The 23,897-nt window shown below is 49.2% G+C and overlaps 1 protein-coding gene across 6 annotated transcripts; it reads left to right on the top strand.

Annotated features, from left to right (window-relative positions):
- Window positions 1-1,923: 1,923 nt before the first annotated feature.
- Window positions 1,924-23,843, top strand: LRRC71 (leucine rich repeat containing 71). 6 transcript variants are annotated; one of them, XM_063947110.1, is made up of 17 exons: window positions 1,924-2,169; window positions 2,638-2,732; window positions 3,689-3,724; window positions 4,588-4,722; window positions 7,928-8,050; window positions 9,329-9,404; window positions 9,488-9,562; window positions 10,000-10,068; window positions 10,756-10,915; window positions 11,527-11,610; window positions 11,695-11,784; window positions 12,632-12,769; window positions 16,582-16,696; window positions 16,842-16,933; window positions 17,676-17,784; window positions 21,328-21,497; window positions 23,563-23,843. In XM_063947110.1, the coding sequence occupies exons 2-17, from the start codon at window positions 2,657-2,659 to the stop codon at window positions 23,671-23,673; spliced, it is 1,659 nt and encodes a 552-aa protein (XP_063803180.1). In that variant the 5' UTR covers window positions 1,924-2,169; window positions 2,638-2,656; the 3' UTR covers window positions 23,674-23,843. The 6 variants fall into 6 exon arrangements, with proteins under 6 accessions (XP_063803180.1, XP_063803179.1, XP_063803183.1 ...); XM_063947109.1 differs by lacking the exon at window positions 1,924-2,169 and having other exon boundaries at window positions 2,199-2,732; XM_063947113.1 differs by lacking the exon at window positions 1,924-2,169 and having other exon boundaries at window positions 2,200-2,732; window positions 21,328-21,449; window positions 23,566-23,843.
- The last annotated feature ends 54 nt before the right edge of the window (window positions 23,844-23,897 follow it).

Genomic DNA, 23,897 nt, shown 5'->3' with positions numbered 1-23,897 from the left:
ATCCCCCCCTTCCTCCCCTCCACACCGACACCTCCATCACACCAATCCCCCCTTCCTCCCCTCCACACTGACAGCTCCATCACACCAATCCCCCCCTTCCTCCCCTCCACACCGACACTTCCATCACACCAATCCCCCCTTCCTCCCCTCCACACTGACCGCTCCATCACACCAATCCCCCCTTCCTCCCCTCCACACCAACATCACACCAATCCCCCCTTCCTCCCCTCCACACTGACAGCTCCATCACACCAATCCCCCCTTCCTCCCCTCCACACCGACACCTCCATCACACCAATCCCCCCTTCCTCCCCTCCACACCGACACCTCCATCACACCAATCCCCCCCTTCCTCCCCTCCACACTGACACCTCCATCACACCAATCCCCCCTTCCTCCCCTCCACACTGACAGCTCCATCACACCAATCCCCCCCTTCCTCCCCTCCACACCGACACTTCCATCACACCAATCCCCCCTTCCTCCCCTCCACACTGACCGCTCCATCACATTAATCCCCCCTTCCTCCCCTCCACACCAACATCACACCAATCCCCCCTTCCTCCCCTCCACACTGACAGCTCCATCACACCAATCCCCCTTCCTCCCCTCCACACCGACACCTCCATCACACCAATCCCCCCTTCCTCCCCTCCACACCGACACCTCCATCACACCAATCCCCCCCCTTCCTCCCCTCCACACTGACACCTCCATCACACCAATCCCCCCTTCCTCCCATCCACGCTGACACCTCCATCACACGAATCCCCCCCTTCCTCCCCTCCACACCGACACCTCCATCACACCAATCCCCCCTTCCTCCCCTCCACACTGACAGCTCCATCACACCAATCCCCCCCTTCCTCCCCTCCACACCGACACTTCCATCACACCAATCCCCCTTCCTCCCCTCCACACTGACACCTCCATCACATCAATCCCCCCTTCCTCCCCTCCACACTGACCGCTCCATCACACCAATCCCCCCTTCCTCCCCTCCACACCAACATCACACCAATCCCCCCTTCCTCCCCACCGACACCTCCATCACACCAATCCCCCTTCCTCCCCTCCACACTGACCGCTCCATCACACCAAATCCCCCTTCCTCCCCTCCACACTGACAGCTCCATCACACCAATCCCCCCCTTCCTCCCCTCCACACCGACACCTCCATCACACCAATCCCCCCCCTTCCTCCCCTCCACACTGACACCTCCATCACACCAATCCCCCCTTCCTCCCATCCACGCTGACACCTCCATCACACCAATCCCCCCCTTCCTCCCCTCCACACCGACACCTCCATCACACCAATCCCCCCTTCCTCCCCTCCACACTGACAGCTCCATCACACCAATCCCCCCCTTCCTCCCCTCCACACCGACACTTCCATCACACCAATCCCCCTTCCTCCCCTCCACACTGACACCTCCATCACATCAATCCCCCCTTCCTCCCCTCCACACTGACCGCTCCATCACACCAATCCCCCCTTCCTCCCCTCCACACCAACATCACATCAATCCCCCCTTCCTCCCCTCCACACCGACACCTCCATCACATCAATCCCCCCTTCCTCCCCTCCACACTGACCGCTCCATCACACCAATCCCCCCTTCCTCCCCTCCACACCTCCATCACACCAATCCCCCCCTTCCTCCCCTCCACACCGACACCTCCATCACACCAATCCCCCCTTCCTCCCCTCCACACTGACAGCTCCATCACACCAATCCCCCCCTTCCTCCCCTCCACACCGACACTTCCATCACACCAATCCCCCTTCCTCCCCTCCACACTGACACCTCCATCACATCAATCCCCCCTTCCTCCCCTCCACACTGACCGCTCCATCACACCAATCCCCCCTTCCTCCCCTCCACACCAACATCACACCAATCCCCCCTTCCTCCCCACCGACACCTCCATCACACCAAATCCCCCTTCCTCCCCTCCACACTGACAGCTCCATTCCCCCCCCCCTTCCCCACCAACAGCTCCCTCACTGGGCCGGATCTCCGCCTCCAGGGGGCGGGGCTAACTACTTTCACAGGGACAGAGGAGGGAGTGACTTGGCAGCACGCAGCTTCTGTCCCCTCCCCTCGCCGCTGTAATCTATGCAAACTGCTTCACTCCGTGCCCATCCGGACTGTAGCACTCCCGGTAAACCACGCCCCCGATTCACCCAAACTCCGCCCTCAGATCCTCCTAAACGCTGCTCAGAAAACATACGCTCGATAAGTGAACGAAGCTCCGCCCATCTGTGGGCAAGCCCCTCCCCCCCATTCATTTCAGCGTTCCCATCTCCAGCCGCGGCACTGGCCCCGCCCCGGCAGCTGATTGGGGGATGGTCTCTGAGCTACCACCCACCCCTTACTGGTTGCTGTGGTGACGGGACGCTGCTGAGGCTGCGGCAGCCATTACTATTACTCTGTACACTCAGTGTCTATATAATACTGTATATAGAGTACTGCTGAGAGTAGGGGGACGTGTAATACTCAACCAAGCTCTTGTGGAACTACAAGTCCAACCATGCCCAGCTGCCCTGGTGCAGTGTGCTGGGACTTGTAGTGCCGCAAGCCCCTGGAGATCTAGTTTGCAGAGCTGACACTTCTTGCACTGTTCCTGCAGCGTCATCAGGGTCCTGGCTATGGGGAAGAAGGCGGACAAGGGCCCGAGGGACAGGACGCTGAAGGACTGCACTGAGGAGGATCTCAGACACACAGGTACCGGCCTGCCCTGCCTTTATTATTATCATCCCCATGTCATTATTATGCTGCCCTGCCTTTATTATTATCCCCATGTCATTATTATGCTGCCCTGCCTTTATTATTATCCCCATGTCATTATTATGCTGCCCTGCCTTTATTACTATCCCCATGTCATTATTATGCTGCCCTGCTCACAGCTATATAGTCAAAATCGTAAGAAAAGTTAGCACATATTGCGCCGTGTGTACACAGCCTGCGATACAAATGTGCGCTCCCGCAGGGTCAGTATCGCAAGACAAAATAGACTGTGCAGGCATGGCAGTTTTGACTATATTGTGTACAATCTAGTTTCTAGTATAGTCAAAATTGTATATAATCAAAATCACACATAGACAAAATCCCACGTAAAGATGGTCAGTATCGCTGGTTCCGGGCTCTGGGGAGGTCAAGGAAAAATCGGCACATAGTCATTATCGCACGGTGTGTACGCACCTTAACACCACGGTACAGGTGACGTGAGCGTTATGTACCTACTGTAGAGCTACAGTTCTGCTGTGTTTTACATTTCCTGCTTCAATACATCGATACGATGCTTCTTGTATAGTGAATGCCTCCAGTAGTGTATGTAGCTCACCCGTTGGCGGCAAATGTCATCAATCCTTCTCCATTGGAATAATTCACAGTGTGTACTGCAATGCAAAACGTGCACTAAAGTCTACTCCACCCGCAGTCAAGACAGTCGCTTAATTGTGGTATTAGCAGACAGGGAGGAATAAGTGTCACCCATCCATACATATAACATTGACTCATTATTTACTTATGTCCCTGTCGTTTGTTTGTGTGTGTGTTTGTGTGTGTGTGTTTGTGTGTGTGTGTGTGTGTGTGTGTGTGTGTGTGTGTGTGTGTGTGTGTGTGTAAGTATATTTGTATTCTTCTAGTAAGGTAAACGCTGTGTTGTTTATTTATTGCAGGTGTTGGTCAACAAGACAAAACGTTACTGACACCAGGTAAGTACCGTACAACGTATTTACCATTCTCACAACCGTCGCTGCGTACCTTGATTATATAGTATTACAGACAAGACTCACGCCCCTGTATATACGTTTACAACTTGCTGTGTGTGAGCTGTGCGCATAGGGACTCCCAGAGTCTCTTGTCAGAATTCCGGTTAGTGTCTTCATCTAGCCCGGCCTTGCAGGACGCAGAAGGCGGCATTTGTCCAGTTTGGACGCTGTACTTCTTTAAATCTAAAATAAAACGTAGACATAGCATAATTGTTGCCCCCTTAAGCGGAGTGATCTGGGTTCTATCAGCCCGATTCAGAGATAGCGGTTATACTTTGTACGCAGCGGCTGTGCAATAATCTGCAGATGCCGCAAAAGGCGTCTTGTGTAAATAGACACCTCCTGCTGGCTTCTGTGATTCGCTGCTACTTCTGAGGGCATATCATCGGATTATCTGCATGAACATCGGTCATCTATTTAACCGCCAGGTCACGCAACTAAAGCCAGTGGACACAGCCACTGGGGTCAGCACGTCCCAAAAAATGGGGTCGCCGTTTTCTCCAAAATTGCCATCAGTCGGCCCCAAGTGACACGCAGTGTCTTGCAGAATAAGATTAGCAAATGGGGTTTACGTACATATCATAGAAACTGTATTACCCTACATCATTAAACGGTATTTCTTTGTATTAAAGTAATTGTATCAGGGTGTTTCAGATTCTCAATACAGCCCTTTGTAAGGATTTCTCAGAAGTGTGATCTCTGCTCTCTGAATTCCATATCGTTCTCTATATAGCAAACAGTGACCACCCAATATGACCAGGGGTCATTTTCTGCTCCTATGCTCTAACCTTCCACCTTTCTGACAGAGGAGTACGAGTGCACCGGGATCCTGGAACAGGATTTTACAGAGCTCTGCAGCCGCTCGGGTTATACAGAAATTCCAAAAGTTGTGGCCCGATCGCATCCGCCCAGCACACCGGTATCCGAAAAACATGGCTTAGGTGAGCTTCCGTTTTACCTTGCAGCCTATACGCTGGGAAACAAAAGATGGCTCGTTTACCAATATGTCATTTTGGGGATTTTGCTTAAAATGACAATATTTTTTGTTGTTGTATTTACGATATAAGTGTAATTCTATCTTTTGTGTGGCAGAATATTTTGTAATCAGATCCACTTGTGTCCAAATCCTGCCGCCCCAGTGTCCAGACTTCGCCCCAATCACTTGTGTCCAAATCCTGCCACCCCAATGACCAGACCCCGACCCAATCACTTGTGTCCAAATCCTGCCGCCCCAATGTCCAGACTTCGCCCCAATCACTTGTGTCCAAATCCTGCCACCCCAATGACCAGACCCCGCCCCAATCACTTGTGTCCAAATCCTGCCGCCCCAATGACCAGGCCCCGATCCAATCACTTGTGTCCAAATCCTGCCGCCCCAATGTCCAGACTTCGCCCCAATCACTTGTGTCCAAATCCTGCCACCCCAATGACCATACCCCACCCCAATCACTTGTGTCCAAATCCTGCCGCCCCAATGTCCAGACCCCGCCCCAATCACTTGTGTCCAAATCCTGCCGCCCCAGTGTCCAGACCCCACCCCAATCACTTGTGTCCAAATCCTGCCGCCCCAATGACCAGACCCCGACCCAATCACTTGTGTCCAAATCCTGCCGCCCCAATGTCCAGACTTCGCCCCAATCACTTGTGTCCAAATCCTGCCACCCCAATGACCAGACCCCGCCCCAATCACTTGTGTCCAAATCCTGCCGCCCTAATGACCAGACCCCGACCCAATCACTTGTGTCCAAATCCTGCCACCCCAATGTCCAGACTCCGCCTTAATCACTTGTAAATCCTGCCGCCCCAATGTCCAGACCCCGCCCCAATCACTTGTGTCCAAATCCTGCCGCCCCAATGACCAGACCCCGACCCAATCACTTGTGTCCAAATCCTGCCGCCCCAATGACCAGACCCCGACCCAATCACTTCTGTCCAAATCCTGCCGCCCCAATGTCCAGACCCCGCCCCAATCACTTCTGTCCAAATCCTGCCGCCCCAATGTCCAGACCCCGACCCAATCACTTGTGTCCAAATCCTGCTGCCCCAATGTCCAGACCCCGCCCCAATCAGTTGAGATCCACAAATCGTGACTCTCTGATACAGTTGGGACAGCTGGGAGCTGAGGTCTTTGGCTGATCCAATCTGTTGGATTTGATGCATCCTTATTATTAATGTGAGAGTTTGGGTTCCTGTCTATAGACAGTTAGAAGATAGACAGTCATTAGTTAGACACTGGGGGTAATTCCAAGTTGATCGCAGCAGGAAATTTTTTAGCAGTTGGGCAAAACCATGTGCACTGCAGGGGGGGCAGATATCACATTTGCAGAGAGAGTTAGATTTGGGTGGGTTATTTTGTTTCTGTGCAGGGTAAATACTGGCTGCTTTATTTTTACACTGCAATTTAGACTGCAGATTGAACTCACCACACCCAAATCTAACTCTTTCTGCACATGTTATATCTGCCTCCCCTGCAGTGCACATGGTTTTGCCCAACTGCTAAAAAATTTCCTGCTGCGATCAACTTGGAATTACCCCCACTATTTGGTCAACAGTCAAAAGTCAGACAGGGTCAAAAGTCAGACAGTAAAAAGTCAATCAGGGTCATAAGTTACACACAAAAAAAAGTTTTTTTGTTTTTCTGTGTTTTTTACAACTTTTGCCTCATTTACTATCCATGTCACAAACTGTTACTTATTAGAAAAGTTGTGGCGAGCGAAACGAGACACCGAGCCCGCGAGGGGACGAATTTCACCAAATTTGGGTTAAAAATGTTTCAAAACAGAAAAAAATAAAAAAACATTTTGTGTGTGTCTGACTTATGACCCTGTCTATCTTTTGACTGTCGACCATATAGTGTCTACCCAATGACGGTCTATCTTGTAAGTGTCTATGAGCTATACCACACCCAGAGAGTTTTCGGTGTGATCTGTCTCGCACTGTGCGGAAGATATGAGAATGGACTCTATAAGAAGGTGCGTTTCATGGGGTGGTTGGGTGACTTCATTTTTAGTTTATTTAACATCCATTGCTTAACATGTTCCCGTCTGTTATCATCCCAGAGAAGATGTCTTTTATATATTATCTTTTATCTCTATTTTAAGTAGAACCATACACAAAACCTTGTCCCGCCATTGCAATAATGCATTGTACCCCACTGACAGTCTCTTACTGAAGTCCCAGCTTTCTTTCTATTACCCCCCCCCCCCCACCCCCCATTATGGAACAGACCTCCCCAATTTAGGTTACCTGGAACGTGCCATATACTGTCATTTAGGTGTTAGCAGGCCAGTACACAAAGCTGCTTTGAGAGCCATTCTACCGCTGGGTACACACTGGAGGTAACTCAGATCCTAGAAGGATCTGTGTCGGGAGGCAGCATCGATGGCGCCTCCAACCACAGCTGAAAAAGGGCCACTATGCGATATATCGTTCCAACAGCCGACGAACGCTATATCATTAAGGGTGTTGGCGGGTGTGTACATCTGATACGTCTGGCAGATATATCGGCGTGTCTGTCTGGCTGTGTGTACAGGTGACCCGCCTGTTAATCAGCCGCAGGAACAGCGCCTAGTTGTGATGTCTGGCGAGACTTATCACATGGCGGGTCAGTATGTGTGTATGCTTACCAAAATCAGTCGCGCGGTCGGTGGCGCCATTGCCCAAGTGTGTATCCAGCCTTAGAGACACCAAGGGCACAAGTGTTACCAGGAAAGTCATGGTTTTAAGATGATCCAAACTAATACACTGAGACAAACACCAGCCACACTCCGATCGTTATCAGTATAGAAACATAGATTACTAATCATCACACAGAACAGTCATCGTCATCTCTGTCTATTCAGTACTGACCAACAGTATTCCACCTTACCAGTCATAGTGGTAACACACATAGGGGGAGAGGTAGCAAATCTTGGAGAGAGATTAATGTACCAACTAATCCGCCTCTAACTTTTTGCAGGCTGTTTTTTAAAAATGACAGAAGCTGATTGGTTGGTACTTTATCTCTCTCTGAGCGGTCTTATATCTCCACCATAATCTTCCATGGGCTCAATGATCAATAAATTAGTTTTCCATATGGAATTATATATATATATATATATATATATATATATATATATAAAATGCAATGCTGTGTTTCCCCAACAGATGACACAGACTGGGCATCGGACACCCAGGCCGGTCACAGTAACCTCTCTTCTTTGAAGCCATGTATCCGGGTGGAGCTGGAAAGTGAAGACGGACGTTCCGTCCAAGAAATATCCATCGGAGGTGGCGGAGGCATTAATTTTCCCTTCATCCTTTGATATTAGACATTATTTTAATGTGTATAAAAAAACCCAGCAAATAATTGTAGCATTTTCTATAAACTATAATCAAATATATGATGACAAGGCGGTTGGCATAGTGGTTAGCATTGCTGCCTCTAACATTGAGGTTATGAGTTCCCTTCCCAGTCGTGGTCAATCTGTGTGGAGTTTGTATTTGCATGACTGGATATGGGGGGTCATTCCGAGTTGATCGTAGCTGTACTAAATTTAGCACAGCTACGATCATGTTCCCAGACATGCGGGGGGGGACGACCAGCACAGGGCCAGCCCACCCCGCATGTCTGTCCCCCCCCGCACAAGTACATGTTGAGTAACTCCCGGCCAGCTCAGCTCCTGTGGCTGACCAGGAGTTGCTTGTTGCAGCAGCTGCGTGTAAAGTCACGCAGCCACTGCGGCCCGCCCCCCGCACGGTACGGCCACGCCTGCGTTGGCTGGACAGCGCCCGCCGTGCCGCCCCCTCCCATCCAGCGACCACCTCTGCCTGTCAATCAGGCAGAGGCGATCGCTAGGGAACAACGGCCTTCGGCCATCCGGCATGCGCCCCGACAAGTGCAGCGAGCGATCGGGTTGGAATGACCCCCATAGATCTTTATCCTGAATGGTACAAGGGACACAGTGTATGGCAGAGTGGGGCAGCAGAGGATAGCATGGAAGCAGTGGGGGCAGTCTATGGAGGAAGTGACAAGTAAAGAGTACTGTAGTCACTATGTAATAGGATACAGGTGAACACGGAAATCTATGTGGGTGCGTGTGTAAGGTGAGAGTATATTCAGTGACACAGACAAGACTTGCTCAGTGACCCGGCCTGAGGGATGACACAGATATGACCCCTAGGCAGTGGCGTGGGATGTAGGTGTACTTGTGTGTGTGTTTGTGTGTGTGTGTCCAGCAAAGTTGCATTTATTGCTTGAATGCAGTGTGTACATTTGTAACATGAAATACATGACACTGACCAAACTAGATGCAGGTTGTGCATTCTCTGCTTGTGCCACATCTGTCCCTGTTACTGCAGCTAGAAGATGGCCGCCACGTGCAGTATACAGGCATTGCTGCTTGTAATGACCTGATGAGAGGAACACTGGGTGTCTCGGTGTGGTGGGGAGGGGAATACACAAATGGCTCGTGTTTGGGTTGCTATGGCTGTGTGTGAGAGACTACTGTGAGGCTAGGTGATGATTTCCTGTGGCTCTGATAACACAATGCGTCTCTGCAATTACAGGGTGGAAGATCGACGATAAAATGATGGGAATATTCGCTAAGTGTTTGCCGGCCGTTACCAGCCTCCACAAGATCAGGTGAGTGGGCGGCCATCTTGTCCTGCTGTTCTGGCTTCAAGCACACAGCCGGGGTGTACTGACGTGTGTCATTATCCTGACAGCCTGTGGAACGTCGGCCTCACAGACAGCACCTTCTCCTCCTTCCTGGCCATCCTGCAGCACTGCCCTAACGTCAGGTAAGAGCCGCTGCCACCATTTGTGAATAATATTCAATAAATAACATGCAAAACACACTTACTTCATGTCTGGTGCACCTAATACTCTATTATACGTCAGTGAGCTCCACACTGCGGCCACACACGCCATTTTTACCCACAATTCCTTCCGTCAGTGGCAGGACAGTGTAACACAGGTGGGCGGTCACACAGGAAGGGGGCAATGTATCAAGTCGTGGAGAAAGATAACGTGGACGGAGATAAAGTACCAGCCAATCAGCTCCTAACTGTCATGTTACAGGTTGTGTGTGAAAAATGACAACTATGAGCTGATTGTCTGGTACTTTATCTCTCTTCAAGCTGTGATAACTCTCCCCCTCAATGACAAGTATGGATCTTTTTTTTATAAAATGCATTATACTCATAATAATACTCATTGTTTTGTCTTCCTTAACCAGGGCAGTGGCGCTGGAAGGTAACCCGCTGCCAAACCAATCATATTGCAAGCTGATCTCGGATGATTTAGTGTAAGTGAAATAATCTGAATACTGTACCAGGCAGTAATGTTAATGTACCACGTATGCAGAGTCCATGAGTAATTCTGGGTGACGGTCTTGTGGCTTCTGCTGTATGATATGGCTTGTTGGGTCACTAGAGGTATTCCTGCAAGTACATAAGATGGGCCAAACACAGCATGCAGCTCACTGTAATTACAGTAAGTGGCCAGGATGTGCAGGTAATTACCACCCGAGTCACATGGAGTCTGATAAAATCAACTGGTGCAAGACGCAAATATACAGGGCTGTATTCAATAACCTTGTTGGAAAGACGGCAGCTTCCGAAAGAAATAAGTCGGAAGGGGTTCCGACCTATTCAATAGGGGCTGATTTAATTTCCGACAAGTCAGGAATTCACGACTTGTCGGAAAACACGTGGATCGGCGGAATAGACGCCGATCCACGTGCTTCTGTCGGAAATGGGGCCAAATCTGACAGGTTTTGGCCCCCTTTCTGACAGGTTTTGCCCCCCCCCCCCCCACCCCCGTCTTGAACCCTTTGGCACAGGGAGCTGTTAGTGCAAAATGGGGGATGGGGGGGGGGATAGGTGTTTGGGCAATAAAAAAGAACGCAAGAGATGGCCAAACAAAAGCTACAAGATGCATTTACATCGGAGTGAGTTCCTCTGTGTGATGCTCATGCTCCCCATGTATACAGGTTGAGCCATATATCTCTCAGGAACAACCAAATCAACGATGAAGGGGCACAACTCATCAGCCAAGCCATACTGAACCTGAAGATGACCAACAAAGCCTTGTCTTCCCTGGTCCTCAGCTACAACCACATCACAGACCTGGGGGCAGGTCACATCGCACAGGTGAGGACCGGTGTCAGGCGGGTATTGCAGGCTGCGGCTGGGAGAGGCCTGATAATGGCAGAGTACCCCTCACACCATAGCCATCTCGCTGTCCTAAGGCTGCAGACAGGAACAGCGATCCTATCTCCCTTTAATGCTAAACTGACGGAGCCGGGCCTGGAAACCTGCGGTGCTATAAATGTGTAAATTCGCCGTGCAAGTGTGCGATTCTATGTGTAGCCGAGCTGCTAAAGTCCACTGTGCGCAGCCCAGGACTTACGCCTCCAGTGCGATAAGAACGGGCTGATCGGGGCCGGAGCTGACGTCACACACCCGCCCTGAAAACGCTTGGGCACGCCTGCGTTTTTCCGGGCACCACCAAATAAACGGTCAGTTACCGCCCACAAATGGCCTCTTCCTGTCAATCACCTAGCAAACGCCCGTGCGATCGGATTTTTCGCACCATCCCGTGGATGACCGGCGATGCCCTTTGTTGCTGTCTGACACGTGTGCGCATTGCGGTGCATGCGCAGTTAGTACCTGATCGCCCGCTGTGCGAAAACGACATCATTGTATCGTGTATTACACAGGACGTTTCCCTGCTGTTTAATTACGTGTCACTTACTGTTTAGGCTTTAAGATTGAACCGATCTCTGCTCACCCTCAATCTATCAAGCAACCAGATCGGAGATCAAGGAGCTTTGGCGCTGGCTGAGGTGGGTGAGGGAGGGCACGGGTTATCCTGATATACTGTCCTGTTAGAAAATAAATGATAATGCAGTGCCATGTTCATTGGATAGGTGCTGGGACATTTCTCATTAACACACACAGAGATTGTGGAGAGGAGACGCCTACTGCTGGAGAAGGGGACCCAGGAGCAGCCCAGATCGGTGACACATTTCTCTACTCCAGATATACAGCTATATTCCGTCTATAGCGCTCATCTATCTACAGCGTACAGATATTACTCCCACCCGGGCATACCTCAGCTGTACACCAGATACACTTACACACAACTTTAAAACATTTGTGTTGATAGTGAAATATTCATTAGCGATTAGGTTGCAAGAAAATAAAAAACCCTTAGAAACAGCGGCTATAAGTCCAATCATGTACGGGGCGAGGGGTTAATTGCTAAAATCCGCTCACAGAGCCATCATCGCGCATGCCCACCCCAGGGCAGAGGACCGGGAACAGGGGAAACATGGGAGGGGACAGAGCAGGGGCGGCTGAGGTGACCCAGCAGATGCCAGGTTAATTTACTATTATACCTATACATAAGCATTAACAAAGGCTTTTATCAGCTTGAAGACTAGGATTGTTGTATATATAAGAACATTCTATGGGGGGAATTCAATTGTTTGAAAAGTCAGTTGGGTGTCTGTTTTTTTCTATTAGATAGGAAAAAACAGACACCCAACTGACTTTTCAAACAACTGAATACCCCCCCTATCTCCCTCAAGCACTACAACAGGCCATTATATAGAACAGTGGTTCTCAAACTCGGTCCTCGGGACCCCACACAGTGCATGTTTTGCAGGTAACCCAGCAGCTGCACAGGTGTATTAATTACTCACTGACACATTTTAAAAGGTCCACAGGTGGAGCTAATTATTTCACTTGTGATTCTGTGAGGAGACCTGCAAAACATGAACTGTGTGTGCCCCAGAGGACAGAGTTTGAGAAGCTGTGATATAGAATGAAGAACTATCAGGAGCTTATTTTTTCATTCCCCAGCCGCCCACATCCCGGCCCGCTGATTCAAAGAGTGACCGATTGGCCAACCATGCGAGCACCACAGCGTTGGATAAAGCAGACAAGAACCACGCTATGAAGGCTAAACAGAGTGTCACCAAGAAGAAAGACAAGGAGAAGGTAAGGTACCCGGCTGTATTACCTTCATCCACCCGGCTGTATTACCTTCACCCACCTCCTCCACCCGGCTGTATTACCTTCACCCACCCGCCTGTATTACTTTCACCCACCCGGCTGTATTACCTTCACCCACCTCCTCCAAACGCCTGTATTACCTTCACCCACCCCCTCCACCCGGCTGTATTACCTTCACCCACCTCCTTCCACCCGGCTGTATTACCTTCACCCACCTCCTCCACCCGGCTGTATTACCTTCACCCACCTCCTCCACCCGGCTGTATTACCTTCACCCACCCGCCTGTATTACCTTCACCCACCTCCTCCACCCGGCTGTATTACCTTCACCCACCCCCTCCACCCGGCTGTATTACCTTCACCCACCTCCTTCCACCCGGCTGTATTACCTTCACCCACCTCCTTCCACCCGGCTGTATTACCTTCATCCACCCGGCTGTATTACCTTCACCCACCTCCTCCACCCGGCTGTATTACCTTCACCCACCTCCTTCCACTCGGCTGTATTACCTTCACCCACCTGTATTACCTTCATCCACCTCCTCCACCCGGCTGTATTACCTTCACCCACCTCCTTCCACCCGGCTGTATTACCTTCACCCACCTCCTTCCACCCGGCTGTGTTACCTTCACCCACCTCCTTCCACCCGGCTGTGTTACCTCCACCCACCTCCTTCCACCCGGCTGTGTTACCTTCACCCACCTCCTCCACCCGGCTGTATTACCTTCATCCACCCCCTCCACCCGCCTGTATTACCTTCACCCACCTCCTCCACCCGGCTGTATTACCTTCACCCACCCCCTCCACCCGGCTGTATTACCTTCACCCACCTCCTTCCACCCGGCTGTATTACCTTCACCCACCTCCTTCCACCCGGCTGTATTACCTTCATCCACCCGGCTGTATTACCTTCACCCACCTCCTCCACCCGGCTGTATTACCTTCACCCACCTCCTTCCACTCGGCTGTATTACCTTCACCCACCTGTATTACCTTCATCCACCTCCTCCACCCGGCTGTATTACCTTCACCCACCTCCTTCCACCCGGCTGTATTACCTTCACCCACCTCCTTCCACCCGGCTGTGTTACCTTCACCCACCTCCTTCCACCCGGCTGTGTTACCTCCACCCACCTCCTTCCACCCGGCTGTGTTAACTCCACCCACCTCCTTCCACCCGGCTGTGTTACCTTCACCCACCTCCTCCACCCGGCTGTATTACCTTCATCCACCCGGCTGTATTACCTTCACCCACCTCCTTCCACCCGGCTGTGTTACCTTCACCCACCTCCTTCCACCCGGCTGTGTTACCTCCACCCACCTCCTTCCACCCGGCTGTGTTACCTCCACCCACCTCCTTCCACCCGGCTGTGTTACCTCCACCCACCTCCTTCCACCCGGCTGTGTTACCTCCACCCACCTCCTTCCACCCGGCTGTGTTACCTCCACCCACCTCCTTCCACCCGGCTGTGTTACCTTCACCCACCTCCTTCCACCCGGCTGTGTTACCTTCACCCACCTCCTTCCACCCGGCTGTGTTACCTTCCTCCACCCACCTCCTTCCACCCGGCTGTATTACCTTCACCCACCTCCTTCCACCCGGCTGTATTACCTTCACCCACCTCCTTCCACCCGGCTGTGTTACCTCCACCCACCTCCTTCCACCCGGCTGTATTACCTCCACCCACCTCCTTCCACCCCGCTGTGTTACCTCCACCCACCTCCTTCCACCCGGCTGTATTACCTTCACCCACCTCCTTCCACCCGGCTGTATTACCTTCACCCATCTCCTCCACCCGGCTGTATTACCATCACCCACCTCCTCCACCAGGCTGTATTACCTTCACCCACCTCCTTCCACCCGGCTGTATTACCTTCACCCACCTCCTCCACCCGGCTGTATTACCTTCACCCGGCTGTATTACCTTCACCCACCTCCTCCACCCGGCTGTATTACCTTCACCCACCTCATCCACCCGGCTGTATTACCTTCCTCCACCCGGCTATATTACCTCCACCCACCTCCTTCCACCCGGCTGTGTTACCTCCACCCACCTCCTTCCACCCGCCTGTGTTACCTCCACCCACCTCCTTCCACCTGCCTGTGTTACCTTCACCCACCTCCTTCCACCCGCCTGTGTTACCTTCACCCACCTCCTTCCACCCGCCTGTGTTACCTTCACCCACCTCCTCCACCCGCCTGTGTTACCTTCACCCACCTCCTCCACCCGGCTGTATTACCTTCACCCACCTCCTTCCACCCGGCTGTATTACCTTCACCCACCTCCTTCCACCCGGCTGTATTACCTTCACCCACCTCCTCCACCCGGCTGTATTACCTTCACCCACCTCCTCCACCCGGCTGTATTACCTTCACCCACCTGTATTACCTTCACCCACCTCCTCCACCCGGCTGTATTACCTTCACCCACCTCCTTCCACCCGGCTGTATTACCTTCACCCACCTCCTTCCACCCGGCTGTATTACCTTCACTCACCTCCTTCCACCCGGCTGTATTACCTTCACCCACCTGTATTACCTTCACCCACCTCCTCCACCCGGCTGTATTACCTTCACCCACCTCCTTCCACCCGGCTGTATTACCTTCACCCACCTCCTTCCACCCGGCTGTATTACCTTCACCCACCTCCTTCCACCCGGCTGTATTACCTTCACCCACCTGTATTACCTTCACTCGGCTATATTACCTTCACCCACCTCCTTCCACCTGGCTGTATTACCTTCACCCACCTCCTTCCACCCGGCTGTATTACCTTCACCCACCTCCTTCCACCCGGCTGTATTACCTACACCCACCTCCTTCCACCCGGCTGTATTACCTTCACCCACCTCCTTCCACCCGGCTGTATTACCTTCACCCACCTCCTTCCACCCGGCTGTATTACCTTCACCCACCTCCTCCACCCGGCTGTATTACCTTCACCCACCTCCTCCACCCCGCTGTATTACCTTCCTCCACCCGGCTACATTACCTCCACCCACCTGTATTCATCCACCTCCTTCATACACCTGTATTATCTTCATCCACCTCCTCAGTCTCGTCTCAGCTTCATCAGTGGTGCAACGTGGCCACTGGCTGTAACTGCAATGTACCTACCTAACTCTGCATGAAAATCACACCCTCCAACATTATACCCTCCACATAATGCCCCGCTCCGGAACGGACCGCTTACAGTATATAACTGATGAGACAGGTGTTTCTAATTGACATTTAATGAATGAAGCCAGAATCCAGCAATAGCAGAAAGTCTTGCACATATTTTCTTTCCATTCTGTTCACGTTTTACTGGTCTAGCTGCTCAGATCATGAAGGTCAGTGACCTGGGAAGCTCAGATGAGCCTCCTGGTTAGAAAAGTGAACTCAAACAGAGAGAGATAAGGATCAGCCAAACCAGTGAGGGCCCTTGTTCTCCGTTCAGGTCAGTCTTGTGGCCTAATCACTAGAGTACCCCAAGACTCTGTAAGGCACAGTTTCCCTGACCAACCAAGCTAACAATCTAGTTTTAGGAACTCCAGGCCATGATAAGCTGGCGCTGGGACTTGAACCGGCATCTCCAGCAACTCTCGGTGTCATTGTTACATGCTCAGCCCTCTCATAGCAAACGCAGTACTCAATGGTCCGGTCGCGTTTCTCCCACTCATCTTTAATTGTCATGTTGGAGGCTACTAATGATCGCGTAACGTGGAATAAATCAATTTTCAATAAAGATTAAACATAGGCCAACTCTTTGCCTCTCCCAGCGATTCAGTCTATTGATAAAGTATTTGCCACAGGAGCCCCAGAAGAAAGAGGACAGGTCTTCTGTCAGCAATGGGACGAGTGGTACCCCCAGTGTGGTGACGCAGCCAGGGCCAGCTAAGAAAGAGGACCCCAAAACACCCAAAAAACGTAAGTTTCACGATGAACCGTCCGGGGATTATGTTGCGCTGGGACAGGAAGATCCATCTTGCCTATGTTATGGCTAGCTGCCCATCTCTGCTGTTATTGAGCTATGATCTTCTTATCGAGTAATCTATGTGTCATTATCTTACAGAATTGGTCAACCCTGATCAAAAAAGCACACGTGGAAAAGGAGTCAAATCTGCCACCAAGAGAGCTCCCTTGTCGGAGCAAGAGGTAAACCGGGTGAGGAACTGAGGCTCTTCAGTCGTTTTGGACCACAGCTTACCAGCTTACCTTCCACTGATTAGCTGGTAAAGCATGCTGGGACTTGTAGTTTCACAACAGCTGGATGACCCAGAGTTTGACACGCCTGAACTAGTGGTATCATGGGAAATGGTGTCCCCAGTAGCCTCTTATTTAGAGGTATAACAGGTGATACTGACCCAGATAGCCTCCTGTATAGAGGTATAGTGTTATTGCAGCACCTCCAGGTCACTGGAGCACAGGAGTCAGGAGAAATGCGTGGTAGAGGTAGAAGGCCACATCTAAAGTCATTAAAAAGACACACACACGTACACTATGCTTTAACATGCATTTGAACACAATAATAATCGATGAAGCCCAATTGTTTAGGAATATGTCCCCAATGTTGCAGCACCTCCAGGTCACTGGAGCACAGGAGTCAGGAGAAATGCGTGGTAGAGGTAGAAGGCCACATCTAAAGTCATTAAAAAGACACACACACGTACATTATGCTTTAACAGGTCACTGGAGCACAGGAGTCAGGAGAAATGCGTGGTAGAGGTAGAAGGCCACATCTAAAGTCATTAAAAAGACACACACACGTACACTATGCTTTAACATGCATTTGAACACAATAATAATCGATGAAGCCCAATTGTTTAGGAATATGTCCCCAATGTCACATACTAATTGAATGCTAAATTTTGTGTTATTTTCTGAAAATTCTTCATGTACTTACTAGCAAGTGGAACCCACTGAGGCGGCCAACCCGTTATTGGAAGCAGCGGAATTTCGGCATGGGAAAGTATTTCTCCCGGGAAACAAAGTTCTGATCAGCCTAAACCTCTCACGTAAGTTAGATAAATGTAAAGCAATGTGCCATAAACTTTTCTTCCCAATGTAAGCGAAGGAGACACAGGTCCCACAAAACTATCACAATTGCGCAGGCTCGGTGTTGCATACTACCGCACTGTTAATGTGGCATCCTGTAGCTTCTAGCAATCAATAACACATCACTAAGGATATGCTATAACTAATAGCGTCCTCAACAGACTAATAAATAACACTGTATTTACAAAAGAAGTGCAATGCTTAAGGGCCCCATACACTTTTGCGACATGTCCGTCTGACATGTCGCAGGTGATTACCGCGGCAGCCTCCCGGGGGTCAGGATCGTCCAAGATACATCGTATGCTGTCCTTTTGCATACAATGTACCTTGGGTGATCCCAGCCACGCCTGCGGGGGTCGGATGTGATTGAATGTGCAGCACATTCAATCTGGAGGATCCGATCCGATGCTCACAGGAACGGGCATCGGATCAGATCGGAAACCCCTCCAAAATGCCCAATTTCATCCGATATATTGGGCCGAATGCCCGAAATCGGGCATTATTGCCCTAGCATATGGGGCCCTTTAGTTATAGAAACGTTATACAGAAAAAAAAACGTACGTTACATAGCAAACGTGCAATAACAAATATATAAGGAAGAAACTTACAGAATGACAAAGCCTGTTCTGTGCTGGGGGCACTGCAGAAAATTATGGTGCAGCCTCTCAATTAGATTGATCCCCAAAATCTGACATAAGACAAAAGACTCCCATAACTTTTATCAGCTTACTCCCCCCCCACTTCCACAAAGATGTAGTCATGACTAAGGGGGATCCGGGAAGTTGAAATACCGACACCGGAATCCCGACACTGCTTACCGACGCCAGAATCCTGGCTAGAATCACAATCCTGGCGCCGGCATCCCAATAGCCAGGATCCCGAACGAGTGACTGCCAGGCCGCTGGAGAAGCTGTTGGGGGGGGCCTGACGGACCAACATTATGGATCCTGGGTACACATCAGAATTATCCTAACGAAGGATGGAACGATTACTGTTCCGTCTTTCAATAGCATACACTATGCAGCTAGCGATACAGCCGGGTTGGCTTTGCAGCACAGATGACACGGTAATGTCGCTGGCGACCGAATACCGGGTATACACGCTGAGCGATATGCCCAATAGGGCATTCAGATTCGTCCGGAAACTACATATCCGGCCAAAATTGCCTGTGTGGACCTGGCTTAAGTCTCAGATGATATATGGCATGCTCACATTAATCTTCATTAATTTAAGATACAAGTGTAAATATGACATATTTGGGGGGACTGTGGGTTACCAAATCTCTTCATAGCAGCACACAAATGTCTAGTATATTTCCTAGCTATTGTTGAAATATACGTTTTTACAACAAAATAGAACACATATGGTAAAGACTTTGATCTTTTTTCCTATTTTAAATACACTTCTTGGTCAGTGGTTTCCCTCCTACTGTGGTAAGAGACAAGTCAACATTCTTACTTCATTTATGTGCAACCCAAGATGAAAAGGGCTTTACTTATGTCCTGTCCAGGAAATCATATTTTCCTGCTGACAGGGTTACCATAATGGAATGTCATTTTAATGACACTATACAGGACCATTTATGCTTTCCTGAGTGATTAATATGCTAATGAAAAACCTACAAAAAGACACTCAGATTACCTGTCTTGATTGACATTAACAAACTATTTCATAGGTATACAGTCATCATTGGAACCGTAATAGGAAAATATGTCTATTGATAATAATTGTTTCTACAATGCTCTATTTTGGGCATAAACAGAAGAGTCTAGTTTTACAATCAGATGCTTCCTAAATAAACCCACTGATCTCTACCTTAGGAGACTTGGTATCTGGAAGGATAACATACAGACAGTCCCCTATGTGGGTGCACACGACAGCAAGATTCTATTTGTGTGTGATCTTCCTTATTGTGTGTACAATCCATATCAGAAACCATAGGACACATAAATAACAAGTATAATGAAATATAGTGCAATTCATTGTACAAACGTGTAATAAACCTGCCACCAGGAAAACCCATGTGATAACAGAAGAGCACTTATCACATACCTACTGCACAGTGCTGCACATCCGTCACATGAATGTCTGGGAATTCCCTGTTAGAAGAGGGTGAGATGGTAATTTTCTACCATGCAATACAAGGATGTACCTGTAAAAAAAGATCAAGGTGTATATAACATAGTATGGTTAAATATAATGTCCGTTCCCACGCTCTCAGCCAGTCAGTGCTTCCCCATTCATTCCTATGACACAGTGTCCGCTAGTGACCTGTCATTTGGCGTTATCCCTGTAGACTATGTACCGCGCTGGCCGTGAGCCTTGTGTTTGCGCTGTTCTGTTTTTCCAAGACATATGGATGCTTACATGGACAGGAGATATGGATAAGTCCTTCGGTGTGCATGTAATGTGGTTCTTTAATATTTTCTTTACAGGCATACTGCAGGTGCCAGTGGACCAATGATGTGCGGGCATGCTGGCACTTGTTGTCCCACAAGTGCCGAGGCAGGATCACTGACACCTGTAATGATCTATTCTTTACACATTAATCCCACACCCACCGCCACCACGGGAATACCAGGGTTGACCATTTTGGAGCTGGTTGCTGTTATAGTAAAGGGGACCCCACGCTGTGTTCCCCTGCTATAGCGTCAGCCCCCCCCCCCCCCCCCTGGTTCCACCTGGTGCCGGTTATCATATATAATAAAAGTCTATCTTTGCTCCTCACCTCTGTGGAGAGAATTCAAGTGTGTTGCACGCCGGCGGCCACAAGGTGGCGCCTGACGGAGCAATTCAAGTGTTGCTCCGTTGGCTAGTGCACGGCGCGGATATTACGGTTATGTTGTTACGTCATTTTGACGGGCTGGTAACTAGTTGGAAAATAAGGGGCACCCCATGCAGTTTCTTCCGATTTATGTTCCAGTACCAGCCCAGGCTGAGAGGTCGGGGGCTGGTTACGGATTTGTGGAGGACTCAAGCATTTAAAAAAAAACAAAAAACTTTATTTACAATTTAACCTAATGTACCCCGCACAGCCTGCGCAAGGGGCAGGGGGGTTCCCGTCGGTTTAGAACCGAAAGATAAAAATTTAAGGTATTTAGAGATGCAAAAACCGACTGACATCGACGTCAGGTTTCAATTAAAGCTGAAACCCAACGGATTACAAATAGTCGGAACACGGATCAGCTCACGGATGCTCTTATTTGCTACGGGTGAAATGTAAAAACAATTTGTTGTGTGCGCATAGTATTGTCTAAAATACTCCAGCAGAGGGCGCTGTCTTTACTTTAGCTTTCCATATTGATTTGACATCCGTATAAGTATGGTCTCTCCACAGGAGTCTTGCACATCAGTCAGTTTCGCTGGCGATATCTCTTGCCCTATTCACTTAGGGGTCTACAGCAGACTCTGAGCCAACACTGCAAGATGATAGCTGATGAAACAGCAGTCAGGTTTCACACATACGGCTCTTCCATAGACATTCTGTAATATTCCAATTGCAGGGAACAAGATCGCAGAGGAGGGATTGAAAGGCTTTGTGGCAGCAATGGAGACGCAGATACAGGAGACCAAGCCAATTCCCGGCACCAAGAGCCACACGGGACTAATGCGGCTGAGTGTGGGGGTGAGCACCCTGTATTTACCTGTACAACGAGTCGTTTCTCTGGACCCAGTACGTCTCCTGTGCCATCTACCAATGGCCTAATATTATTATACCAGACTTTTATAAGGAAATGTTTTCTTATTATACACATTTTACACTTTTAAGTCACATAGGAATATATTAGGCAACCTAAGGCACTCCAGCTACTGTGGAACTACACATACCAGCATTCCCTGCCACAGTTTTGCAGATATGGCATTCTGATATTTATAGTTCCACAGCTGCTGGAGTGTCGGACGTAGCCTATGGGTTGCGATAGCTAATGGCCTAATGTGGGGCCTTCCTTATTTCCACACAATGGAGACAGCCGTGCCGGAGCTGACCAACATATGGTACAAAGCAGCCTTTCAATTGCATCAATGGAACATGCGCTGTCCCGAATTCTCAGGACTATCTGTGTAAAGCAGGGGTTCTCAATGCCAGTCCACAGATACCACCACCACCAACAGGTCATGTTTTGTGGAGGTCTTTACTTATGTACAGGTGCAATATTGCTGGGTCAGTAATTATCCCACAGGCTTCCACACATAGAAATCCTGAAAACATGACCTGTTGTGAAAACTTGAGGATTGAGAACCACTGGCTGCATCCCCTGTGTTTAGGCGACTGTCTTTAATGAAAAAATATATATATATTTGCCTATTTACAACATTGAGAATTTGGTAGGTGCATATGCACCATTCTTTTGCAGATAAAAATATAAGGAAAAACCGTTACAAATATGGAATTGTTTAGCAGTGTTCTAAACCATTGTCTCCGCTTTTGAGAATACTGTCCAATGAATGACAGAAAAATATGTCTGGTCAAAGGTAATCAACCGTAACCAATTGTAATTGCAATAAAATCTGATTTACATAGGATTGGCATTTGGCAGATGTAAATATTTACTACTATACTTTACCAGTCTTTAAAATTATAGAAATCATTTTATTGTGCACTAACTGTACCTAAATCCTATTTCATACTGAATATAAAATAGCAATAATATAAAATCTTGTCTCTATCATCTATGCAGCCAGAGCAATAGAAGTAATTTGCCTCCCCCTAGTGGACAGAAAGAGGATTACCGACTCATTGCAACTTGAATTTGTGTTGCACCAACAAACATATAATAATGAACAGACCCAATAAAACCTGTTTGATCTCTAATGGTGGGCCTAATTCAGACCTGATCGTAGCAGCAAATTTATTAGCAGTTGGGAAAAACCATGTGCGGTGCAGGGGGGGCAGTTGTAACATGTGCAGAGTGTGTTAGATTTGGATGGGGGGTGTTCAAATTAAAATCTAAATTGCAGTGTAAAAATAAAGCAGCCAGTATTTACTCTGCACAGAAACAAAATAACCCACCCAAATCTATCTCTCTCTGCACATGTTACATCTGCCCCCACCTGCAGTGCACATGGTGTTGTCCAACTGCTAACAAATTTGCTGCTGCGACAACTCTGAATTACCCCCGGTGTGCCGTCATTGGGATTGGTGAAGAGCGTTCTTATACATATACTGTATTATGAGAGGAGGATGGCTACTTTAACACTGAGGTGGGCATTGGATCACCCCGCAATAAAGGAGTCACAATCACCAGCTTCCATGCACTGGTGGGAAGATGAAACCCTCTAGTAGGGAAAGAGCCTGGGCCCTGTTCTACAGAATTTAAATCTCAATTTTCTACTTTAATGTGGGTGCAAAGTTTGGTGCAATTCTGCCCCTAATCTGCGCAAATCCTTTTATCGGGGGAGAGAACTTTGGCACCTGTTCACAAAAATATGCGCTTCCTTGTGCGACATCACACAACCGTGCTTGTGCTTTTGTACATGTGTGTAGCCGTGTACAGTATAGCACAACGTATGGTTTGAGAGGTCATCATGACCGCTGTTTGTCTGCAAATGAAGCTTGGAATAAGATGATCATAAATCCTTATAATACTGGGCGTCCTCACCCTAGCATGTAAGAGATGCTTCTTGTATAGAGTATAAGTGTCTCCATTGTATTGCATTCGTGCAAGTTCCATCAGACTTGTGCAATGTAAATCCCAGAGGTACTGTATCTACAATGACTGATCTTCCCTTATCTCTAGAAGAACAACTTCCCAGATGAATGTTTGACCCATGCACGGCTCCAGGAGATAATGCTGCCCAGGGACCCTATGAAGTCCTCCAAGTCTTCTGAAGAGGAGCAGCCGCTGTGAGGGGGACACGAGGAGTACAGGCAGGAGACCTCCCTAGGGATGAGCGGAGAGACCATGCTGCGGAGGAAGAAAGCACGCCACAGCTCACCCGCTCTATTGCAGGGAATATGAACGTGTGATATGAATTCTCCAGTTGTCTAATGTAACTATTATTACATGTTTGGACTGCTTCTGGCTCACTTGTCTTATGTCTGTGGTGGCATCGTGCACATGTATGTAGTGAC

The sequence above is a fragment of the Pseudophryne corroboree genome, chromosome 12 (assembly GCF_028390025.1).
Source record: "Pseudophryne corroboree isolate aPseCor3 chromosome 12, aPseCor3.hap2, whole genome shotgun sequence".
NCBI lineage: Eukaryota > Metazoa > Chordata > Amphibia > Anura > Myobatrachidae > Pseudophryne > Pseudophryne corroboree.
The sequence above is the reverse complement of the archived record's forward strand: the minus strand, read 5'-3'. Positions and strand labels throughout refer to the sequence as shown.